Source organism: Fundulus heteroclitus, unplaced genomic scaffold (assembly GCF_011125445.2).
Source record: "Fundulus heteroclitus isolate FHET01 unplaced genomic scaffold, MU-UCD_Fhet_4.1 scaffold_120, whole genome shotgun sequence".
NCBI classification, from domain to species: Eukaryota; Metazoa; Chordata; class Actinopteri; order Cyprinodontiformes; family Fundulidae; genus Fundulus; species Fundulus heteroclitus.
This window is the reverse complement of record NW_023396532.1, coordinates 218,537-236,288: the sequence shown is the minus strand read 5'-3', so window position 1 is coordinate 236,288 and position 17,752 is coordinate 218,537. Positions and strand designations below refer to the sequence as shown.

Genomic DNA, 17,752 nt, shown 5'->3' with positions numbered 1-17,752 from the left:
GCCTCCATGAGATTATCAGTCTGAATAAGAATAAATAAAAAACTGAACAGAACTTTTCTACTTTTGTGGTTTGAAGAACAACATAGTTGGGCTGAACAATAATTTTACTCGTGAGAATAAAAATGTTTTCATGATCTTATGGAAACTAGATCAGTTTTTGAAAGAAAGTGTTTTATTTTTTTTAATTCCAAAGATTTGTTTTAAAATGTAACAAATTATGACAATTTAAAATCTTTTATCAGCTCATCAGTACAGGAACAGATTCTGGTAGATCTGGACAGGATTCAGCAGAACTGAACATCTGTAGAAGTTGATAAGATGGATAAAATCCAGACTGACTGGATGCAGCATCATCATCATCATCATCATCATCATCATCATCATCATCCAGGAAATATCTGATCCCTGAAACCTCGTTTCCTTTAATTCTTCCATCTTCACGGTCTTCCAACAGCACCAATGCATCCACCGTGCAGCTTTATGCTCGACTGTTTAATTGCTGCTCTGGCACATCTGTGAAGGCTCCATTACTGCTGAACGCTACATCCAGGTTCTGGAGCAACATCTGCTGCCATCCAAGCAACGTCTTTTTCAGGGACGTCCTGCTTATTTCAGCCAGACAACGTTGATCCACAGTCTGCTCCTGTTACAACAGCGTGGCTTCGTAGAGAAAGAGTCCAGGTTCTACACGGTTCTGCAGTCTAGACCCGTCTCCTGTTGACAATGTGTGGCTCATCATGAAGCACAAAATACAACAACAGAGACCCCCGACTGTTGAGACACTGAAGTTGTCCATCAAGCAGGAATGGGAAAGATTTCCTCCTAAAAGCTTCAACAATCAGTGTCCTCAGCTCCCAGAAGCTTATTGGCTGTTAAAAGGAAAAGTGAAGCAACACCGTGGTAAACAGAACCTGTTCAGCTTTTAGGAACATGTTGCAGGGCTCAGAGGAAAAATATTAGCTAAAAAAACAATAGTTTATCAGTTTGAACATTAAATATCTTGTTTTTGTAGCATATTCAACATAAGCTGAACAGGATTTACAAATATTTTATTTCTGTTTACGTTTTAAACAACGTCCATCTTCATTGGAACTGAGTTTATATTTTTAATAACTGGACCAGCATCTCTGTTAATAAAGTTATTTATTCTCTTCATAAGGTATTTATACTAGAATCCACTGATTTACCACAGAATCAGCTCTGAATTATAGACCACAGTACATCATTCTTCCATCAGCGATGTCCTCCATAAAGCTAAATATTTTCTTCTGTAGAACCAAAAATCAGGGATTAAAACTACATGTTGACACATTATAACATTTCCTTTCCTAAAAACTGTTCATGGAAATAATTCACAGCAACAAAAACAGAAAATGATTCTCAGTAAAAACAATTCAATCAAACTGGACCAACTCTGGGTTTCTCCCCAACTCTACGGCTCCTTTCAGGACCGCTTCCTGGGGTCTAAGAGGACACAGGACTTTATACTGATGTCCAAACTGATCAGTGATGAACTGATGGAGCATCTGGCTCTCAGCAAGGCCCCCCACTAACACAATAAACCCAATGTTGGAGTTTTTATTTAATATTTCTCTGATACCCTCAGTGATTCTCTGCAGAATGTCATCAAAGAAAGACCTCAGTTTGTCTCTGGAGATTTTGATGACTCCATCCTCCCAGGAAGCTCCTTCCACTGAAGCAAAGAACGTTTCAATGTCTTTCTCTCTCTGAGCTTCTTTTCTCAGGGTATCTGGGCAGCTGATCTGAACATCTTCATCTAAATGTTTGAGACGAGCAAATTCAAACATCATTTTCTGAACCTCATTGGGGTAGAATACTTCATATTCTTTCCAGACTTCCTCAGAGAAAATTTCTCCGAGGAACTCCTTTAATTTTTCCTCTGCCAGATAACGTCTAACGTCATTGTCCAGCTTCTTCAAGGCTCCTCCTTCCAGGACTTCATGAACAGTGATGTTAACATTTTGATCTTTTGACAAACAGGAAGAGAATAAAACAGAATAAAGGAGAAATCTCAGAAAACAACTTATTTCACATTCAAACTCACATCCAGCAAACATTAATCTAAAAGTTTACATCAATCCTCATTTATCTGGATTCTTAGTGTGAACAAAGATTTTAAAGCTCATCTGTCAATAAACATTTAAATAACCGTGTTTAACATTTACCTCCACAGTCGACAACAAGGTACCGTTTTCTGTCTGGGTTTCTGGTCTCCAGCAGAACTTTGGTTCCTCCTGGTTCCTTCTTAAAGTGAACTGCCACCTGATCTTGGTTCTGGTTCTCCAGCAGATCTCTGGTTTCTCCTGGTTCTGGACCTCCTGCTGGATCTGTTCAAACACAGAAACCTCACTGAGCTGCAGGATGAAACATGTTCAGTGTTTTCAGCTTCAGGCTCAGCTGGAGGTTTTTAGGTCGGTTTATTTCTCACCATCTCTGTCACCAGAGTCTGTGATGCTGGAAAACTCTGGAGAAGTTTCCAGATCAGTGACTCTGAGTCAAAGCAGCTCCATCAGACCAACCTTAGAAGGTGAACTAATGCAGTAAAAATGGACAGGGAGAGTTTTTCTGTCTGAGTGACGCGTCTTTGACAGATATTGGAGGAAAAGATGCTGAAGGTGTCATGATTCAGTGTTAGAGGAGGTGATGCTACGTCTGATAATAAAGCCCTGAAGCCTGAGATGAGGCTCCATTTAAGAAATGTCATTTAAACATAAACATTTAACTCTGAAATCTGAGACTCAGGGAGAGATTGGAGTTGATGAAGAAACAAAACTGAAAGGTAGAAGAATGAGACCTACGGCCCTGTATGGATAAGTGGGTATAGATAATTGATGGATAGATAGAAATCTCTCTGTAGAGCTGCAGATGTGAGTTACAGCAGCAGCTAACCCTGGTCTGACGGTTAAAGGAAATAAAACTAGTAACAGTTTTATTGAGGAGAAATAAATAACAGGAAAATACTGAATAATCATGAAAAAGAAGAGACTGATACAAAGAATATAGTACAGACAACATTTTATATTATTTATAGACTATAAAATGCTCTAAATAATAAACATTTTAGAAGAATTGAAAAAAGTTCCAGAAAAATAAATACATAGATGCTCTAGACAAGATGAATCTTCTGATCGCTTTAATCCAGGAATCAGCATCAAGAGTAAAAGCCTCTAAATGAGCAGCACGGCTGGTCGGTCTGTAAATATCCTCCATGCCTGCTGACTAGACTTCTGCCTCTTTTAGCATCAATGGAGCCAAAATAATCTCCTCCAGCATCTGGAAATGCAGCTTTGTCTGGAGTTCCTCTTTCTGGAGCAGATCGGCCGTTTTTGATCCAAATCTTTCCTCTGGTTCTTCTGCAGGTGACCCAATCAGACAGGATTCTCCTGCAGCAGAGTTTCTCTGATCATCCAGCATCTCTGACCAGCCTGGACAACATGTGGTTTGTTCCTGCGTCACCAAGCAGACGGTGAATGTAACGCTGAGTTAATGTTGCCTCATCATGTCCTCCCCCAGGATGACAGGATGTTTAGTCTCTGATGGTGATGCTGCTCCTTGGAGACGTCCGTCCACTCTGAGGACTCCATGTCAACCTCTGGATCAAGTCTGTAGAGGCGACTGTCTTCAGAGACGCTCTTGTTGGCTCTGAGTGAACAGATTTCAGCTCCAAACCTGTGATGTTGTTAAACTGAATAATAAAATGCTTTATCCAGATCTCCAGGAGATAAATGTTGTCCTTTCAGCAGGTCTCAAACTGCTGCATCTCTGGTGACACCTTTTGCTCTTTGGTGTTTCCATCGTCTCCTGACTGATGCATTCTGGCAGAAAACTCTTTTCTCCTCTGAGACGGAGATCTAAGGAGTTCTTTAAGCTTTAAAAACCAAGCTGCAGATGTTTTCAGCTCCACCCAGGATAAAAAGTAGGAGATGAAACATCTGGCAGGGCTTTTCATCTCCTCAGCAGCAGCATTGACAGTCACATCCTTTTTATTCCAGAACCATCAGCAGGAAGTGGATGGTTCCTCACATCCAGCTGAGGCCGTTTGTCTTCAGACTCAAACAGGAACTCAGGACCATTAATCCATCTGCTGAGCTCCAAGAAGTCCTCCGCTCTCATCCCTCCTGATGCCTCATCTGCTGGATGGTCTTCAGAGCTCACATCTCTCCTCTGGTCCGCTGGTGCAGCTTCTCTGATGATGGACGCTCTGCTAGCAGCAAAGCTATGAACCTCTTTGCTTCACTGCAGATGTATTTCAGGACGGAGGTGCTGTCAGTCCAGAAAACAGAGGTCTCAGGGTTCAGATGTAACTCTCCATGAAGCTGTTAGTCCATGAGAACAGAGAGGACAGCTGCAGTGAGCTCCAGACCAGGGATGGTCGTCTGCTTGGAGCAACTCTGGTCTTTCCCAGGAGGAATGTGAGGCCATCATGATGCTCAGTTTGTGATTTAAACAGGAAACTGTAGCTTGTCCCACCTGGCTGGCATCAGAGAAGTGGAGGAGCTGCTAGAACAGGACAAAAGTCTTTAGGCTTCATGCAACGATCCACTTTAACCTCTGATCTCCTCTCCAGATCATCCAGCTGGTCCATGGTCTGGAGAAATGATGGAGAACAGCATCATCAGCCCAGGTTTCTCCTGCAGAGCTCTTGTAGCAGCAGGTTGGCAGCGATGATGAAGGGAGCAGAAATCCCAGGAGATCAGTGAGCTCACTGCTGACAGGATTCCCCTTCTTCTATGGAGCGCTCTAGAAGTGAGCTTCTGGATCTGAATGCATCACTTTGAGGGAATCACTGCAGTCCAAGAGCCGCTGCACTGGAAGCTCATCTCCATCCATCTCCAACTTTTCCTTTGCTCTGTTGTCTGAGATGTTTGCAGCGCTGCACGGCTGTTACTGAGCCGCCTGGAGAGCCTGAATCCTCCTTTACTGCAGAGAGCTTTAAAATCCTGAATAAATGTTACTGCTTCCTCTTCCTCAGAGGTTTTAAACCATCATCCAGATAAAAATCCTGCTGGATCGTATCGACCACTTCAGCTGGAAACTGCTGGGATTTGTCTCCTGCTGGTTTTCTTCCTGCATAATCTGCAGAGCTCAGAGAGGACACGGCTCCAGACAGATGGACTTTATCAGATATTCTTTGGGAATCAGTGAAGTGTCGCCATTAGGCCACCAGAGGAAGTGAAGGAAGTTTCTCTGTTTCTCTGGAACATGGACCTGGTGAAACATCTACCATAACTGCAATGGACTCTTGTCTAAAGCTAGAAGAAGTCCCACAGCTGAGATGGTCCGGTCCTTTAACAGCTGCTGGTTCAGAGAAATCCCTTTAAATGTTGCAGCTCAATCAGAAACAACCAGTTTGTCTTTTCTGGCTGATAAACACCATGGTGGGGTAGATACCAGACTTTTCCTCCACCGTCCATTCAGGGATCATCAGGAACAGTTTCAGCAGATCCATCACAGATCAGGGGTCCGTTCTTCGTACGTTGCTTAAAACATCCGAGATCAAATGACACATCCAAGATGACTTCATCCGGCTAATCCTGATCCGGCTAACTGGGTTCTTCGAACACACCTGTTCTTTACGATTAGTATGGCTGGATTGAGTTATCTGAGATAACTGCGCGTTCATGCGTTTGTTTAAAAGGGGAAATGTATCGATAGTAGAAAGAATGATCAGCAACGCTGTTATTGGCTGTTCAGCAAAGAACGCCCACAGTTTTTCTCCCAAGCAGAACAAGAGCTTGGAAGGTTATGCCGAATTTGAGTCATTAATTAAAACACCTCAAAATCTGTTAAAGACAGGAGAGAGGGCTGGCAAAAAGAAGCAGACAAATTAATGCGTAAATACTGTCCATGGTAGATGTTTCTATCACTTTCTACAGTATGAATTTTTGCATTTTAATAATTTGATATTATTTGTTCTTTTATATCAGAGCCTCCACAGGACCCACTAGAACATGGGGACAAGTAAAAGTGAAATACAAGAATATTCTACAAAATGGTAGCCTTTAATTATTACACTTTATTTTAAAAAGGCACTTGTTATGTCAAGAGATCCAAATTTCTGTGATGATTCTGGCACTGGAGCTGATCCTGCTCTTAATCAGTCACACCTGTTCAGTCTCCACCTATCTGCAATCAACCTCTACTGGCTCCACCTGTCTCCAGCTGCATAAAAACCCTGTTCTTGTCAGTCTCCAGTGCCAGATCGTCTTCGAGCCAACCGGTGAGAACTTTCCAGCACTATCCCAGAAAACCTGCCTGCCTGCCTGCCTGCCTGTCTGTTGCCCGACCTGTTTTGCCCTCTGTTTTTTGAGCCTGCCTGATCCTGTTCTGGTTTTCCTGCCTGCCTGAGTTCTGCCTTGCAGCCTCTGGATTTTGGACTGATTCCCCGTGTTTCTGATCTCGGTCTGCCTGTGAGTTTGAGACCTGCCTGCCCCCTGTAAGCCTGTTCTGTCGGATTTCGGACCTGGATCTGGACCCGGACCCTCTTTGGATTTCCCCTCTGTACCTATGCTGGAGTTGTGAACTACCGTTACCGGACCTGGACTGTCTCTGGATTTACGCCCCTGGAAAACCCCTCGTCGTCTGCCTGCTGCCGACCGCTCAACGGTCCGTTCCCATCTCCCAGCGGACGGATTCTGCCCCAAACACTTCCAGCTGTCTCTCCATGCCCTGGCTGCTCCCGTTATCAGGTTAGTCAGTTTGTTTCTTTTTTGTTTTCTTTGCTAACCTGCCTTAGTAGTCTCTGACCTGTCCCTCTGCTTCCAGGGAAGCTCCACCCGTTACGAGAGCAGCACACCCGAGAGCCGAAGCTGGTTTTACCCTGCTTATCAATAAACTGTCTGTAGAGTCACTGACCTGTCATGGTTGAATCTTGGGTCCGATTCTGATTCATTACAAATTTCAGTGTCATTCCTTAGACACGGGAAGTAAAGGACGCATGCAAACTGGGAATTTTAACAAAAAAAATCTTTATCCATAAAAAATGAAAATCTTCCTTTTCCAAGTCCTCCACAGTTTAAACGGTAAAACTGTATTGCTCCGTGTCTAGATAATCCGTCCATAGTTTTTTTTTTTTTTTTTTTTTTTTTTTTTTTTTCCCAATATACGGCTCGACAGGAAGCAAGCCTTTCAAAGTAAAACTAAACTTCACAATAAAATGGCCCGAACAACTCTTCTTACTGAATATGATAAAAATAAAAAGCAAACTATCATACAAATAACTTAAATATTTTAGATTTATGGCTCCAACATCACATTTTCCTCTTTAAAAGCTACTGTTAAATGATGTGTTTGTCTGTTTATAACAGCCACCAAGAAAAATCTCGCTAGTGTATCTCGCTAGTGGAGATACACTGTCGCGCTGCGCTAAAGGATCTTGTCTAATTCGAAAAACTCTGCAAATTATTCTTGCACCTTCCGCAACAGGTTGCTGTCGTAAAAATGGACATGGCTACGACAGACTTCCCATCTCCTCCGCTTATACAGCCGTGATCTAATCTTGTTTACATGAAATAAGCCTGCTCTGGAGCAGGCTTAAGCTGGCGCACGTGTTGCTATGACAACAAGTGCAGGATGTCTTTCGAAGAACCAAACGATCCAAGATCATGCCAAATCGTCAACAATGAAATCCTGCTAACTGAGTTAGCGACGTACGAAGAACGGACCCCAGGACAGTCAACGTTGTTTCCAGATGTTCAGCAGAAATCCTGGTAGCAGTGGCAGCAGGGCAGCCTGTCTGGTTCCTCTCACTCTGAAGTGGACCATTGATGACCCGTCCAGCTCTGGTCCAGACTGCATCTGGGCCTTCGTCCTGACTCTTCATCAGCTCCACGGCTCCTTTACTTTAGGAGCTTCTCTGCCAATCAGCAAACCTCCATCAGCATCCATGTTGTGGAGCTGCAGGTACGGCCACTTGTCTCCATCCTCCAGTTGTGGAGCGTTCCACCTTGAAACAGGAATTATTTATTGTGTCGTAACGTCTGGAGGTTCAATGAAACCATTTTTATCAAGTGCTGCTACTTGTAGACCAGAGATGATCTTTGTTCTCATAATGTCTTTATGTCCCGTTGTTCACAACTGAATCTTTGTTATTTTGTCTTTCAACAGCAGTTTTCTGCTCAAACTTTCTGTGTAAAATGTGTTTCTGCTGCCCGGGTCCAGAAATGCAGAAATCTGCTCAGTTGTCTTAGTTTCTGGACTCCTGACCTGGACAGCAATGATAGAAAGGACTGAGTGATCTTCATCATCATCATCCTGATATGGCTACAGCTTGGAGTCATTGTGGAGGTAGTACTCAGAGGATGCTGTGGACGTTTGGAGGACCATCCTGCAGCTTCCTGGTCAATGTGGACACTGAGATGTCCTCAGTGACGTCCAGAACCGTCCTGAAGACCTCTGCAGTCTCTGCTCATGTGTCCCAGTTTTAAACAACCAAAATACATTAATTTACCTTAATAAAGTTCACTATATCTCTGTGTGGATTCTCATTAAACTTAAAATATTACTTTAATTTTACTTAGGAGTCAGTAGAAGCATCTGTGGGTTTTGTAGAACTTTCTCTTATTTCCAGGTATTCATTCATTCTTCACTGCAGTAACATTTGTAATAAAACTGATTCCTGTTTTCTTCTGCTTTGTAAAGCTGCTGTTGGTGTTTTTAGAGTTGGTCTGTTGTTGGTCCAGGATAATAATAAATGGATCAGATGCAACTTTAACTTGTTTTCAATGAAAGCAACAAGATCAGTGAATAACTCTCTGACCTCTTTTCTCCTGCAGGTCTCAGGCCACATTTCTCATTTTATTTGGCAGCTTTAGGATGAAGTTCCTCATATTTGATGGTAAATCCAGTTCTTTCATCTGTGTCATTATGTTCTGTCAGATTTAAGCATCACTTTAAAAACAGGGAAAATTATTATGATTTTCCCTCATTTTTAATGACTGGCCAGTTAATTTTATCCATATATTCATGTGTAATTCTGTATTAGTTTCCAAAATATTCAGACAGAAAACTTTTAGCTCTGAGAAAACTCAGCTCTGATGGTAAATGCTGGCAGCTACAAGGTCTCTAGGCTGCCCCCTGGTGGATTGTTCTAGGAAGTGCAAACAGTCCAGTTGGATGTTTTATCCTCCAGGTTCTCAGAGGCTCTGATTAATGATTTGTAGTGAAGAGGGTCTCCATCAACAACAGGATGTTTTCTGGAGGAAACACAGAGCTCTGATGTTGCTGAACCAACATGGCAGTGATGTCATTTAGCTTCTGCTTAATGTCAATAAAGCTGGTTTGATGATCATTTCTATTTCTGGCTGCAGCTGCATACTGAGTTTGGACTTTACTGAACATTTATTTGGGCTCAGACACTTTGTGGGATGTCAGGCTTTGAGCTGCTGGCTTTTGTTTTAGCTGGACAGCTGTTGATCAAAGGTGGTTTAAGGAACATTAACATTTTATTTAGCTTCAGGACAAACATGTCGGCACATTAATTGAGTTTTAGTGCTAATCATGGCTAAAACCAACCTTTGGTAGGCGGGCACTAGGTGTCGCTTTGACCAATCAGCTCAGGACCTTCTGCTGAATGTCCCTCCTTTCCCTGAATGGATCTGATGGATCAGAACCAGCAGGTCCAGATTAATGTGCAGAACATGGAGAGCTCCACATTATCAATCTGGGTTGCCAGGTCAGCTATGATCAGGGATTGGTCCATGAAGGAACAAAGCAAAATGCAGAGCAATTGTCACAGATCTGTCAGAGCACCTTCCATTTCCAGATCAGAGACTACAAAGAGAGAAGCAACCAGGAAGGTTTGTTACAGATTTACTGAAAAGTGACGCAGCAGATAAATGTTGATTCAGGGAAGCAGAATGCAGAGGGTGTCAGAAGAAAGGACACGTTGGAAAAGCTTGTTGTTCCCGACCAGAGAGGCAACAAGACAAGCCAGCAGACTGGACCAGACATCTAGAGCCTCATCAGAAGTGGTTCCAGTCCAGAAAGAGGACAACGATGGATCACAGGGGATGGACACAAGGACACATGAACATGTTCAGGACATCCACCATCCTCCAGAGAAGCTGACAGCTCTACGTGTCAAGTTGAAAGAAGGGAAGTTCTGCAAAGAAAAACTCTGTTCCAGACTTTGTGAATCAGAACCAAACATTAACTTTAGTGTTGAACTGTTCACTGGAAAAACTGGAAAAGCAAACATTTGTCCTGAATGTGGAGCAGAAACTGATAAACCTTGTTATGTGAATGTAAGGGTTAATGGGAAGCAGCTGAAGATGGAAGCAGGAGCTGCTGCCTCTGTGAAATCTGAGAGACCGTACAAGAGTAAATTTAAAAAGCTTAACCTGTGAACTAAAACCTTAGAGCCAACAGTCACTGAGGCTGAAAGGTAAACTTACTGTGACTGAGCTGCAGAGGCACTAATCTCACACTGAACCTGCTGCTAGTAGAAGGAAATGGTCCAGCCTTCCTGGGAAGGGACTGGATAAAACAGCTGAAGCTGGATTGGTCTCCTGTAAACGGAGGAACTACTGAGAGTTTAGAGGAGTTATGGAACAGATACTCAGAGGTATGTGAGCTCTAGGCAAGGTCACTGGTTTTAAAGCAGAACTACAAGTGATACCAGGGACCATTACCTAGTTTATAAACCCGGTTCTGTCCCTTATGCCCTTCAGGAAGCTGCTGAAACTCAGTTAATCCAGATGGAAACAGGTGGAGTTATAACTCCTGTTGATCACAGTGAACGGGCGACACCCACACTGAACATTCCTGAAGTGGATCAGTCAGGATCTGTGGGGATTATAAAGAGTCAATCAACCCTCTGCTGGAAGTGGATAAGGATCCTATTCCAGAACCACAGGATCTATTTACAACCAGCTGGAGGTGAGAACTTCTCAAAGTTGGATCTATGACAGGCAGATCAGCAGGTAGAGATTAAAGGTTAGAGGTTAAAGAAGCTCAACCTGGGGGTTAAAGCAGGAAAATGTGCGTTCTTCCAGCCTAGTGTCTCATAGCTGGACATGTTACTGATGCAGAGGGAATTCACCCAATGACAGAGAAATGAAGCCATAGCTGAAGCAGCTGGACCTACAACTATCACAGAACTGAAATGCTTTCTCTCTCTGCTGAGTTTCTATAGAAAGTTCATTCCACACCTGTCTGTGGTGACAGCACCATGACCAGGTTTTCTCTGCTTAAACCAGAACTCTCTCAGGTTTCCCAACCAGCACAGCATCCAAAGAGCTCAAAGGACAAAAGGAAACTCAGGAGCTTCTCTGTGGGTCAGTCAGTCCTGCTGAGAAACTACAGCAGGGAGAGAAATGCTTGATGCAGCAGTTCCTGATGTTTTGGCTCCTGTAACTTACATGCTGATGGTAAATGGAACATGTGTTAAGAGACGTGTGAATGAAACGTTGGAGGCAGAAAGGAAGTGAGGGATTCCAGAAGATGTTGCATCAAATGCTGCATTAAACTGGGATTGCTCATCTGATCCACTCAGTGATGTAACGGACACAGAAAGTGTTGCTGTTGAGGAAAGGCAGCAAAGTCAGGACTGATGCAGGAACTGTTCAGAGTTCAAGAGGCGTGGAGCATCTGAAGATAAATATTAGAGCTGCTCAACGTTTGGACTTAAAGAAATGGAGAACAGCTTCAAGAACTCATGTTAAAACAGAGTTAATGTTCAGTCTACAGGGAGGAAACTGTAGTGTTCAGATCTCTGTTATATCTACTAAAACACGATGCTGTGAATGCAACGTGGTTATGTTCATTATCACCACCAGGGGGAGCCTGGGAGTAAACTACAGGAGAGCAATGGCTGCTCTGAACATGGAGACAGCAGTTATTTAGTGGTCTGTGGTTCCTAATAAAGCCTCGGTCCAGTTCTCAGTTCTCCTCGTCTCTCCCTGCTTTGCCTGAGAAATCGTTACGTCTGTGAGACACAATGAGGGCGAGGCAAACTTTCCAGCTGATCGGCCTCCAACCTGAAGGCAAATGTAACTCATATAATCTCCTGATGCATTATGGGGGTTCTGGTTGACTCAGTACAGAAGTCCAAATCCAAATGCAGCTCTGTGTGTCGGTTTGATTCCCAGTTGGCAGACAAACATCAAGGTCCATGTCCCAGGCCTCCTGCTGCCTCTCCTGCTAGGACTCCTGCAGGACTGCTGGACAGACCCCTGACTGACTGACAGACTGGTAGAAAACCACAGAACCACCACCAGCATCCTGGTCTTCCCTAAGCCCACGTATTTATACCCCAAACGCCCCGTGGCCAGAACCAAAACATCAACATATATAAACTGAAGACGTTAAACACATATAAACAACTTTAATTAAAGATAAATACTAATGACTGAGCTAAGATGGCCTCCATAGGAGAGTTTAAGGCCAGAACCACTGCTGGTCCAAAAGAACACAAAGACCCGTCCCACAAAAAGTCTGATTAATCCCAAAGATTTCTGGGAAAGTTTTGATGGTTCAAGAGAAACTGAAGCAAAGCAGCAAGTCTGACTCTGATGTTTAATAAAAGAGTGGCCTAGTCAAAGTCTGGACTGAAATCAATTTAAGATGCTCTGAAATAACCTCAGACATCGATTCCTGCTGGAAAATCCTCCAATGTTGCTGAATTAAAAATATTCTGAAAACGAGTGGGACAAAATTCCTCCTCAGAGATTTAAAGATTTATTCCTGAAACTAAAAAAGGTTTTTGAGTCAAGGTTATTATTAGATTTAGGAGGAAATTAACTTTTTACACACTGACTGGTTTGGATAGCTTTATATTATTTAAATTATACATTGATTTATTATTTATTTATTCAGTTTATCTTTGATTATAAATTGATTGGTGCTCTGAAACATTTAAGAACAAAAATGTACCAAAAACTTAAATATTAACAGAAGTGATCAGCATCAACAGGATCAAACAGATCATTAATAATTCAGACCAAAGCTTGTTTTATGGTGAATGTTTGGATGACAGACTTTATAGATCCAGACAGTACCGTTACAGCTGGTACCAGCGCCTGCTGGTTCTGGAGGTTGATCCTGGGAGGTTCTGCTGTGGTTCTGTGTGATGAAGCCATCAGGTGGAGGCTTCAAACACCAGGCCAAAGCTGCTGCTGATTCCAGAGCAAACACCAGTTTGTCTTTAGTGTCTTCTCCTACAAGACCTGCCTGGAGGAGAAATAAAAAGTCTGATTCTTCTGAACGTTTCAGAGCTGCTGGACTCTTAAAATCATGATGTTACCAGAACAGCAGCTTCTGTCATGAAACGTTTAGTAAAATCCTTCAAGCTGTGAGGAACAGTCAGCACCCAGGTGAAGTCAGAGGCTGAGATCTCTCCTCCTGCTGGATGGTGTTTGATGGTTTTCAGAGCATCGTCCTTCAGGAACCTCAGAACTTCTGTGAAAACCTCCAGGGCCCTCGTTGACCAGTAGTTCTGGGAGTAAATTACTTTTGTTAGTTTGTATCCATGAACTGGTCAGTTTGTCAGATTACTGATGGTAAACTACTGCAGTCTTAAAGCCGGTCCAAACAGAAACTGTTATTTTGTTCCTTCAGATTTTTCTGCCTGAATAACAGATTTAAAGACGAACAAACAGATTTTACTGGTTTGAAAAACTGATCAGAGCTGGATTCTCTGTTTTTATCTTTGATTTAAAACACAAAACTAATGCGTTGTGGATTGCTTTATGGTTTTATTAAGTCACATTTATCTATTTATCACATTTATAAAGGAAGTCTCTGCTTTTCCACAATGTTGTAAACAGGGTAAAATAAAGACAACAGCAAAGAAGTGGGTCTTCAGCAGAGATTGTAAAGTTTCCAGGTCTGAGCTCCTCTGATATGAAGAGAAAATCGTTCCATAATTTAGATGCAGTGACCGAGAATAATCTAAAATGTTAAAGGTCATTTAAACACTGGTTCCTAGTTAATTAATGTGTCTGTTTAGATACCAGACAAAGTCCTGATTTAATAAAATCAATTATAAAACTAAGATTCAATCTAGAGGTTTCCTTCTGTGGAGCAAATGGAGGCAACCAGCTTCTTCATGCCTGAAATAACCAGACAGGAAAGATGAAAAATAATAAAATCTAGAAGCAGTGAGCAAACATTCAGACCTCCTCTTGGTTGTCATGTAGAGGCTGGGACTTCCAGCAGCAGCTGAGATGTTGACCTCAGTCCTCTGACCAGAACATGATGTTGACATAAATCTCTGAGTTATTCTGCTTCTTGAAAACATTTGTTGCCTTATTTCCCAGCAGTGACCAAAGGACAAAGTTAATCTGCTTTGTCCCTTTAACAATCCTGGAAACCTGGAAAGACCTCCTCCAGACCATGACCTTTGACCTGTGAAAGTAAGTCCCCAGTAAAAGTGAAACCACCTGGTAAATTAGTATCGACAGGTGAGCAACAGAAAAGGAGCTGTAGTCAGTTAGATGGCAGAGATGTGAAGGAAACGTGGAGGATTGGTCATTTCTGACCTGATCTGGAGAGTTTATCAGCAGCCAGACCTTAATAGCTGCTCAGCTTCACCAGGATGCTTCAATGAGGAAATTATATTCCTCCACAAAGTTGTTACTGATGCCTGAGCTTTGCTCTTGGAGTTGTTCTCTAAACTGAACTGAATTTAAATCAGACTGATGAATAGAAATCCTCCCTGAGTTATTAAAGTTACTTTGTTTTAGTTCTCATGTTCATGAACATGAGGTCAGTCAGCAGAGATGAAACATCATCAACAATAAGTTGTTTTTAATATTTTTGTGTCTGTAGACAAATTGAAACATTTTAGGAAAGTTAACAAAAGTGTAAAAACTGCAGCAGCTAAACAGGATCAGTCCTCGTCCAGAAGCTCAGATGATCAAAGCTGTTTAAAATCCTCATTTAGTCACGATCACAGACCGTCGCCTGTCTCTCAATAAATAGATAAGATTCAGTTTTAGTGATGAATTCATCAGATATTTATTATATGGATGTGAAGATTAAAATTAATTCATCAAGCTTGGTGCCTCAGAGTCTCTGAGCTGAATACAGATGTTTGTTGTTTAATATTTTACATTTTATTTAATGTTACATGATTTACAAGCTGCTGTAAAAACAGTTTCAGGTTTAACTGTTGATTTTGTAATATTGTTAGATATTAATGATTTCTATTGTAATTCACACATTTAATGTTAATGACATCACTGTATAAACCATTTCCTGTAGTTCTCATTGCTGCAGATTTCATTAAAAATAACCTCAGCTTGTTGTTTTTCAGGCCAAATGTTCCTCCTCAGTAAAAGGTTTGGTTGTGGTAATAATATAAATCTCTACCAAGCTGACTTCACTGCCTGTTCTACTCAATACAGGGAGGCTGACCTCCTCCTCCTCTTCCTCCTCCTCCTCCTCAGGGATGGGCAAACTTTGTGACTTGTGGGCCACAGTGGGTTCTTAAATCTGACAGAGGAGCAGATGTATGGAGTATTTGTGTAAACTACTAAAAATGAAATGTAAAGCCATTGCATAAAGGTTTTGCCTTTAACAGATAGTAAAGCATGAATATCCAAGGCTTATTGTACAAATTATTTTCCAAATGTGTTTTTTTTCCACATCATAGTGAAATCACGTTCACTTTCAGCAGGATCAGTGCTGCTGGTCTCCCTTTTTACCAGTGCATCAAAGTCTGGAGTTAGTTTTTATGGTAAATCTCAGGATAGAGCTCAGATGTTGGTCTGTTAACTTGATCTGTGATGGACTTTGTTGAAGTTCATGATGCTGAACGTCTGCTCTCACATGTAGGCTGAGCCAAGCAGCATCTTCTGTGTCGTCCTCCACAGGTTTGGAAACGTGGCTTCATTAAGTGAAGCATAAAAGTCCTTCAGTTTCAGAGAGTTGAACTTTAAATGGAGTCAGACTGAAGATCTCTGAGTTCCTGCTGCTTCAGGATCTGGTGATGATGGACAGGACACCAGCTGGAGTGACATTTTCTTTAAAAACCAGAGAACTGATGGCAGAATTCTCTGCAGGTCGCTCAGTAATTTGCTGTATTTTTTCATGTTTTGGGCAGCCTCTGTTTGCAAGGCTAACGCATATAAATGAGTGAAAGATTTGTTTGAAATTTGTTCAGAGAATGAAGTGAAATTGGATTTAAAGGATTTCAGGTGTTTACATGTTGTGCACAAACTGACCTTTCCCACCTAGCTGTTCAACTGTGGATAACCTTTGTATATTCTGTGTTTTTATTTTTGTATATAGCTCTTAAAATTGTTTTGAATTCTGCTGTTATGCACTTTTTAGTTTTTATCTCTTTTTATACATTTTTATATTTTATCCATTTTGTCTCAGCATCTTTTTTTACTATTTTAGCTTGCAAAGCACTTGGTGCACCATATGAACTGTTGAAAAGTGCTCTATAAATAAACTTTGATTGATTCCCCTGTAGCTTTAAGTTCAGCTCATTCATGTGTGAAAATATGTCCTCAGCAAATCAAAGTCACAAAGTCAGTTATTGTCCCTCAGCTCAGGAAATTCATCAGATTTCTCCCATTAACTCCAAAAATGTCCAGATCTCTTCTCTCAGCTCCAATACTCTTAGGAACACTTTGTCCAGACCTAACCAGCCGACACCAGAGCGGTTAAATCAGGTCCTGATGATCGACTTCAGTTTCCTCCAGAAACGTAATAAACTGATGATGCTGAAGTTCCTTTGCTGTATGAAGTTAATTAGTTTTATAACTGGATTAACGACATGATTAAACTGGAATATTTGCTCACAGGTACACAGAGATTCCTGATGGATGAAGCAGCTTCATTCTCTCCATGACAGCAGACAACCGGTGATATAAATTCTCTCCCTGTTTGTCCTTTCAGGGACTCCATGGTCAGAAACTCTGTTATCTAAAAACTGTCATTAATCCTCTGATAAAAACCAGGAGCTGATCAGTGTCTTTATATCGTTACTTTCATCCAGGGCCAGTGAAGTTAATTAAAGGCCTTTTTGTTTAACTCGCTGCTATATCTTCATCAATCAGTTCCACGCTGAGAGTCTCTGTCCTGCGTGATAAACTGATTTTTCAAACTTATCTTTGCTCTTCGGACACAAGACACCTGCTGTCTCAGCCATTTGTTTAAAAACTCTCCTTCAGAGAAAGCCTTGCTAGCCTTTGCTAGTTTGAATGTCAGCATAAAACTTTCCTTGGTGCTTCAGTCTTGGATCGTAGTTTGTTGATGAAAAAAGTTTTGCAGAGTTTATAAATCAGCCTCCAGCCTCTGAGCAGCAGCCTCCCTTCTTACTGACTGTCTGCTAGCATAGCTGCTGGTAGCAAAGAGCTGAAACTGTAGTCTCTGAAAACTGTGACCGATTCTCTAAATATCAAACATACAGCGATGATCAGACTTCAGGAAAAATATTTACACTCCTCATTAAACTCTCAGCTCTCACTGTCCACTTTTCTTTTCTTGCTCATTTTTACAGAAGAGTTCAAAGAGCAAAGCGTGTGAAGAAGTGTTAATAAAGGATAAAGTTGTTGGAGTCTGCCACCTAGTGGTTAAATGCGGGCATTGCATGAGAAATGCTAAATGAATGAAATTAGTTTGTCCATGCCAGTGGGGAGGAGCTGGAAGGCTGTTTGCTGGATGGTGTGATTGGAGAATATGAATTATGTAGAAATCCATCCATCCATCCTCTTACTATCTTATCCCTCATGGGGTTGCAAGGGATGCTGGTGCCTATCTCCAGCATTTCAGTGGGCGA

At 41.9% G+C, this 17,752-nt stretch overlaps 1 protein-coding gene across 1 annotated transcript in view; it reads right to left on the bottom strand.

Annotated features, from left to right (window-relative positions):
• Positions 1 to 1,049: 1,049 nt before the first annotated feature.
• The window catches only part of LOC118558291 (heat shock 70 kDa protein 12A-like), a 39,896-nt gene continuing 23,193 nt past the window's right edge, over positions 1,050 to 17,752 (bottom strand). The window contains exons 6-9 of the mRNA XM_036128801.1: positions 13,265 to 13,456; positions 13,020 to 13,191; positions 2,187 to 2,348; positions 1,050 to 1,987 (exon numbers count right to left, since the gene is read on the bottom strand). Coding sequence (XP_035984694.1) covers positions 1,395 to 1,987; positions 2,187 to 2,348; positions 13,020 to 13,191; positions 13,265 to 13,456 — 1,119 coding nt within the window. The 3' untranslated portion in view covers positions 1,050 to 1,394. The remainder of the gene's footprint in view (positions 1,988 to 2,186; positions 2,349 to 13,019; positions 13,192 to 13,264; positions 13,457 to 17,752) is intronic.